This window comes from Tupaia chinensis, unplaced genomic scaffold (genome assembly GCF_000334495.1).
Source record: "Tupaia chinensis unplaced genomic scaffold, TupChi_1.0 Scaffold000316_1, whole genome shotgun sequence".
Classification (NCBI taxonomy): domain Eukaryota; kingdom Metazoa; phylum Chordata; class Mammalia; order Scandentia; family Tupaiidae; genus Tupaia; species Tupaia belangeri.
The window spans coordinates 3,621,193-3,627,774 of record NW_006159809.1 but is presented as its reverse complement, the minus strand read 5'-3'; the positions used below and the strand labels follow the sequence as shown (position 1 = coordinate 3,627,774).

The 6,582-nt window shown below is 56.0% G+C and overlaps 2 protein-coding genes across 3 annotated transcripts in view; one reads left to right on the top strand and one right to left on the bottom strand.

Annotated features, from left to right (window-relative positions):
- Nucleotides 1-30: 30 nt before the first annotated feature.
- On the top strand, nucleotides 31-3,462 carry DOK1 (docking protein 1). Of its 2 annotated transcripts, none has more exons than XM_006151202.3 (5): nucleotides 31-594; nucleotides 921-1,220; nucleotides 1,368-1,461; nucleotides 1,684-1,868; nucleotides 2,092-3,462. In XM_006151202.3, exons 1-5 carry the CDS (start codon nucleotides 430-432, stop codon nucleotides 2,896-2,898), a joined length of 1,551 nt encoding a protein of 516 aa, XP_006151264.2. In that variant the 5' UTR covers nucleotides 31-429; the 3' UTR covers nucleotides 2,899-3,462. The 2 variants fall into 2 exon arrangements, with proteins under 2 accessions (XP_006151264.2, XP_006151265.1); XM_006151203.3 differs by having other exon boundaries at nucleotides 510-635.
- A 497-nt stretch (nucleotides 3,463-3,959) lies between these two features.
- The window catches only part of M1AP (meiosis 1 associated protein), a 92,188-nt gene continuing 89,565 nt past the window's right edge, over nucleotides 3,960-6,582 (bottom strand). The window contains exons 9-10 of the mRNA XM_006151200.3: nucleotides 6,028-6,168; nucleotides 3,960-4,853 (exon numbers count right to left, since the gene is read on the bottom strand). Of these exons, the coding sequence (XP_006151262.1) occupies nucleotides 4,704-4,853; nucleotides 6,028-6,168 (291 nt within the window). The 3' untranslated portion in view covers nucleotides 3,960-4,703. The remainder of the gene's footprint in view (nucleotides 4,854-6,027; nucleotides 6,169-6,582) is intronic.

Below are 6,582 nucleotides of genomic sequence, written 5' to 3'. Positions count from 1 at the left end.
GCGGGCAGCCCCTGTGACCGCGGGAAGCCGTTCAGTCCCCAGCCGCCAGCCTTTTCTCCACATCCCTGGCTCCAACGAGTGCAAACAGCCCAGCTCTGGCCGGCCAGACTAGGGGCGGGTCCGGCCAGAAGAACCCAAGCCCTGAAGACCCGCTTGACCTCTCCGATGCCCCAGCGTGCCCGCGGGCACTTTCGGAGTGACGTCGCGGTCTTAACTCTGATGTCACTTTGGGTACATGACGTCACATGAACTTCCCCACGCCCAGGGGCCAGGGCTCTGTGGCTGAAACTTAGGAAGTTTCTCTCGGTATATCCACTTGTGCATGCTCCAGAGCAGTGGGTAGGAGCCTGGAGGTGGCGCTCCGCCTAGCGTATCTGAAGACCACCCCTCCTTCCTTCTCTCCGGGTCCGGGCCCAGGTCGCAGCCCGCATGGGGCAGGGGAGGGGTGGGAACGCCTCTGGCGGGTCCGGCCCCACCCCCAGCTCCGCCTCCCGCCCTCCGGCCCAGGAAGCGCGGAAGGAGCCGCCGGGGGCCATGGACGGGGCTGTGATGGAAGGGCCTCTGTTTTTGCAAAGTCAGCGCTTCGGTACCAAGGTAGTTGGGCATCGGTAATGCGGACCCTAATTGGGCTAGAAGTGAGTGTAAAGGCCCAGAAAGAGGGAAGGGGGGGCAGCGGCAGAACCCCGTGACAGCCACGAAGTCGCTCTGCACGCTTCCCGCTGGAGAAGTATCTGCAGTCTTGGGGTGGCCCTTCCAGGTCCTGGGGAGACCGAGCGGCATCCTCCTTGGGTAGTTTCACCCCCAGCCGCATCGGTCAGCCTGGGACCCCAAATCTGCCTGCGCATGTCCCTCCTTCACCGTCGGGGCCCGGACTCCCCCGCGCGTCCGCCCCTTCCCCAGCGTCTCTCGCCCTCTCTTAGAGGTGGAGGAAGACCTGGGCCGCGCTTTATCCGGCCAGTCCCCATGGCGTGGCGCGGCTCGAGTTCTTCGACCACAAGGGATCGAGCTCCGGAGGTGGCCGAGGGGGCTCGCGCCGCCTGGACTGCAAGGTGATCCGTCTGGCTGAGTGTGTGAGCGTGGCTCCTGTGGCCGTGGAGAGCCCCCCAGAACCCGGCGCGGCTGCTTTCCGCCTGGACACTGCACAGGGCTCACACCTGCTGGCGGCCGATGCTCCGTCCAGCGCAGCCTGGGTGCAGATGCTGTGCCAAAATGCCTTTCCGGTGAGGGGCCAGGGTTGCCTGCGAGGGCCTGGGGTGAGCCGCACTGGGGCCCAAGGGCGTTGCGGGCTGGGGGCAGAGGAGTTGGGCTGGCCCAGACCCAGGAGCACACGTTGAGTTAGTGTCCTCAGTGGTCTCTCTTTACTGCAGAAAGGCAGCTGGTCTCCGGCTCCTGCTGACAACTCACCTAAGCTTTCTGCCCTGGAGATGCTGGAGAACTCACTGTACAGCCCCACGTGGGAAGGTAGACACGGAGAAGCCTGAGCAGGGATGCAGTGGGAAGGAGTGGGAAGTGGGTGATTAAGGGTCCAGGGACCCCTGGGGTAAGTAGGAAGCCCCTGCAATCTGACTTCTAGGTGAGTGCTGGGATACTCTTCTGCTGGTCCTCCGGTCCCACCCCTGTTCCCAGCCTCCTCACCCCCACCCCACTCCCACCCAGATGCTCATCTAATTGTGTTCTTTCCAGGGTCCCAGTTCTGGGTAACGGTGCAGAGGACCGAGGCCGCCGAGCGTTGTGACTTGCATGGCTCCTATGTGCTGAGAGTGGAGGCTGAGAGGCTGACTCTCCTGACAGTGGCCACCCAGAGTCAGCTCCTGGAGCCACTGTTTTCCTGGCCCTACACCCTGCTGCGCCGCTATGGCCGAGACAAGGTGCAGGGGCTGTCAGGGAGGGCTTCCTAGGTAGGGCAGCTGTGGTGGGAGAGGGCAAGACAGGAAGGTGGGGAGCTCTGTCCTTTGCCTCCCCCCTCCCTGCCTTCCCCCTCCCTGCCTCCTCCATCCCCCGGCTTCTTTGCAGATGCCTTAACTAGTTCAGGCCCAACTACTCACCTTCCATGGTGCTCCCGGTAATGTGTTTCCTCCATGCCCTCCTCAGGTCATGTTCTCTTTTGAGGCCGGTCGCCGCTGTTCCTCGGGCCCTGGCACCTTCACCTTCCAGACGGCAGAGGGAAATGACATCTTTCAGGCAGTTGAGACTGCTATTCGCCGGCAAAAAGCACAGGCTGGACAGGGGCATGACGTCCTTAGAGCTGACTCCCACGAAGGGGAGGTGGCAGAGGGGAAGTTGGCTACCCCTTCTGGCCCCCAGGAGGTCCTGGTTAGCCCCCCAGCCCTGTATGCTGAGCCCTTAGACTCTCTGCGCATTCCTCCGGGCCCTTCCTTGGACTCACTGTACTCTGACCCCCTGGACAGCACCTCTGCTCCTGCAGGGCGTAAGGTACAGCGGAAGAAACCTCTCTACTGGGACACGTATGAGCAAGCGCAACAGCAGTTGCTGAAGGCCAAGCTGACAGACCCCAAAGAGGATCCCATCTATGACGAACCTGAGGGCCTGGCCCCAACCCCTACCCGGGGCCTTTATGATCTGCCCCAGGAGCCTAAGGATGCATGGTGGTGCCAGGCTCGAGTGAAGGAAGAGGGCTACGAGCTCCCCTACAACCCTGCTACTGATGACTATGCTGTGCCCCCTCCTCGGAGCACGAAGCCTCCCCCAGCTCCCAAGCCCCAGGGCCCGGCCTTTCCTGCACCTGGTACTCCTGCCGGCAGTGGCAGCAGAGGCCAGAGCTCAGCCACTGCCCTGTACAGCCAAGTCCAAAAGAGTGGGCCTTTAGGGAGCTGGGACTGTGGGCTCTCTAAAGTAGAGACTGACAGGACTGGGGTCAAGTCTGAGGGCTCCACCTGAGATATCAGGCAAGGTCGGGGTGCTAGAAGGAGGACCATGGGGAGTGGCACTGGATCAAAGAAACCTGTTAGAACCAATGGGAACCAGAGGGTGGGAGGGGCTGTGTGAGAAGAGGGGACTAGCGGGGATCAGGGGAGTCCAGGGAAGGATTCTGGGAAGTCCTAGAAGTGGAACAGACGGCAGGGCTGAGGGAGGGGCTCTAGTGAATAGTGGGTACCCCAAACTATCCCTTCTACATTCTCTTCTTGGGATCTTGGGCACACACGCACACGTGTCTGTCGTGAGTTTAAGCCACCAGGCCTGGGACTTGAACTGCAGCCGACTACATGGGAGTCCAGCAACATAGCCATTATGTCAACTGCTGGTCCTTATCCCTTCTTCAAAGGAACAGGGAACTGTTGGACCCGATTCATGGAAAGACATGTGGTACTTGGTCAGTGAGTGCTGTTTGAGTGCAGTTCTGTAAGAGATGTTGGACTCTGCCCGGATCTTACCCCCTGCGCTGTTCTTTGCCAAAAATATATTTAAAAAAAATTAATTCTATTAAAGTGAGCTTGGATTTAAGAGGTCTCTGTGTGTGAATAGACGCAGAGGTCAGACAGTGGCAGGGTGTGCTGGGTGGGTGTGGAGGGGATCAAGATGAGAATCAGGAATATTTTGGGGGCTGCAGAAGAAGAGGGGCCCAGGATAGGCAGCTGACCAGCGTGGTAGTCGAGTCAGGCTGACCTGGGCCGGACTCTAGATCTGTGACCCTGCCTGGTTGTGTCACATCTGTAACCCTGTTTTCCCATGTAGAACGGGGAAACCGATAATGAGCTCTTCCTTACAGCATTGTTACCATGAAATGAGGCAAATGTCTCAAGTACTTAGTATAATTTAAAGCACAGAGTAAATGTTTCTTATTTTTTATTTTTTAAAAGTCAAGCCATCTTTTTAAAATAAAAAAAAAATCTATGTATGTATTTATTTATTTTTTAATTTGGCCAGAGAGAGAGAGAGAGAAAGAGAGAGAGGGAAAGTGAGAAAGCCAGTCACCACATTTGGGACCTGCACCACGGTCAGCCAGGTGGGAATCCAGCACCTCAACCACCACACTACCTGCTAGCCCCAGAGTAAGTGTTTTATAAATGGTAGGCATTATTCTGTGGATGGACAGAGCTGATGGGAAAGTGGGTGGGTGTAGGGAGAGGAGAAGAGGAAGGGAATCGTCTTTTTCACACCGGCTTCTCTGTTTTCGACTATATGATAGCACAACTCCCCACCCAGCTACACACTTTGCATGTAGGTTCCAAGCACCAAGCCTTTGTCTTTTGGAGGCTGAAGGACCCTGCCATGTGGTGTGTGTACTGCGGAGGGCACCAGCTGCACAATGAGGCTTGGATTTCAATCCTACTTGTTTTTCTTGAGCTCTGAAAAGCTGACCCTTGTTCCTGAGGCCTACTTTCCCAAGGGTGACCTGACCTCATCCACCTGTTCATACACAGAGAGAGAAATTCTGGGCAGGGAATGCTCCTAACAATGGCAGAGGCTTTCTGGGTGTTTAATCTGCATCTGTAATAGCATTATCAAATGATTCAAAAGAAAAAGAGAGTCCTCGCTGGAGCAAGGCAGGCTCTGCTGGCCTGAGGGTGGTGCAGTGGCAGCACTGACAACAGGAGAGGAAGGCTCTGTCTCCCAGTCACCTGCAGCCCACAGAGGCTCAGATGGATAGAAGGCAGGTCTGACCACTGATTGTGTGAGTCTTAGCATGGAACAGGTTAGCAGGGCAGTTGGGCTCTGCCACTGGGGACTTAGGGCCCCAAGGACTACTTGTTCTCCTGCTGCTCAGAAGGCAGGAAGAGGTCTTCCAAGGAAGTTTTGCTGGCTGCTGGCATCTTGTGGGTTTTGCCTGGCACTGAAGTCATAGGCAAGGGGGCCACTGTGGCTCGAACTCGGTGAGTCTGCAACTGCCCAGCCTGCAAAAAAGAGCAATCAGAGCCTTTTCTGGAGACCCGAGTTCCTATCCTGTTCATGCTGGACTTCTGTCCTAACTCCTTCCCTGTCGCATCCCAGAGTGACACTCTCAAGACCCAGGGCAGTGATCTGTGGAGTCTTCTGGGCTCCAGCCTCCTTGCCTCGTGTCCCTCTGTCAGCTTGCTCATCAGTTGACTTTTGGTGGGTTCTGCTCCTCTAGTTTGGAAACATCTTTGTAATTTTAGCTGAGCTGGAATGGGAGTTTTTCTTTTTGGAGAGGTTTTTGCTATAGGGCACGTGTGCTTGCCAGAAAGACAGAGACAGAGACAGAAAGTGAGAAATCACTCTCCAGGGGGGATGGCCATGTGACATTCCCTTCGCCATTCTCCTCTTGGGATCCTGGGCACACACACACATGCACGCGGTGTGAGTTTAAGTCACTGGGTTTGGGACTCGAAATGTGATCAACTATGTGGGAGTACAGCAACGTAGCCGATATACCATCTGCTGGTCCTGAAATGGGAGTTTTTCTAACGACTCTGTTACTAAGAAACTAGAAGAAAATTAGTTAAGTACAGGAGAAGTCCATATATTATAGAACGCAGATTTCATAAAAATATATCTTCACCTTTGATCGTTTCTTTCTCTTTAATCCTTGTCACCTAAGTCCTACCTCTAAGCTACTAAACTTGGCCAGCCTCCTCTCCTCGTCTGTAAAATGGCGTAACTGACTTTGCGGGGATAGTTTGAGGATTGAGGAAAACGTGCGGAAGCGCTGGTCATAAAACCTGGCAAGTGACTGTTCTGTACACGTTCATTTCCCTCCCTGTGGGCATTTCTTTTCCCACTTTCTTTCCCTTTAGCCTGTTCTTTCAAGGAGAAGGCTGTGGTTGTAGTTTCAGTGTGGCCAGTTTGCTTAACGGAACAAGGTCTGTTAAGTGACTAATGAGTTAGAAGCACTACAGTTACACGCTTAAGCAGATAACCCCCTACCCAGGAGGACTGGTAATTCCCTTTGTCTTCTTCCTCCTAGGTTCGGCTGGTTCTCTCCTTCACTGAGGTGGGGTCCGGGAGGAGGGCTACTCCTGTGGGTGGGGCGGTGTAGAGGACAGGGAGGAGGGGCTCTCCCGACTCTGGGAATAAAGGGGAAGGGAGGAAGTAAGGAGGACCACGTACCTTTCTCCTGGCCCGGCTCTCCCAGTTTGGGTGGGGCCGCCCTTGAGGCTTGGCAAAGGTGCTGCTCAGGTGTGAGTACAGGTGGCTCCACACCTGCAAGGGGTTGTAGGTGGGCTCCAACTCCAGGCTGTCCAGCATGCTCTGAGGAAGAGAGGAGGAGCCTCACTCAGGGAACTTGAGGTAATAGAGCACAAGATGTCACCGAAGGCCCTGCCAGGGGCTGGGTGTCAGACTGGAAGACGTGTGGAGGCAGGACAGCAGTGAAGACTGGGAGATGGATGATGTCCACAGGTGTTCTGGCCCAGGTCTGAGTGCTCGTGAGGTAGGTGTCAGGCAGCGGTAGAAGTGGGAGCAACCCCAGTGGTTAGGGACGCTGCACACTCTGCCCTGAGCAGTGTGTCAAGGAAGAGGGGCCAGAGCACCTGGGGGTTACAAGGGATCCAGTGTGAGCTGCTGAGGGACTGAGGGTGTGTCTGCAGGATACACGGTGGTGTAGCTGCAGAGCTGGCACATGGAGTTCAGCGAGGTGGGCTGAGCAGAGGGGAGGGATGCAGG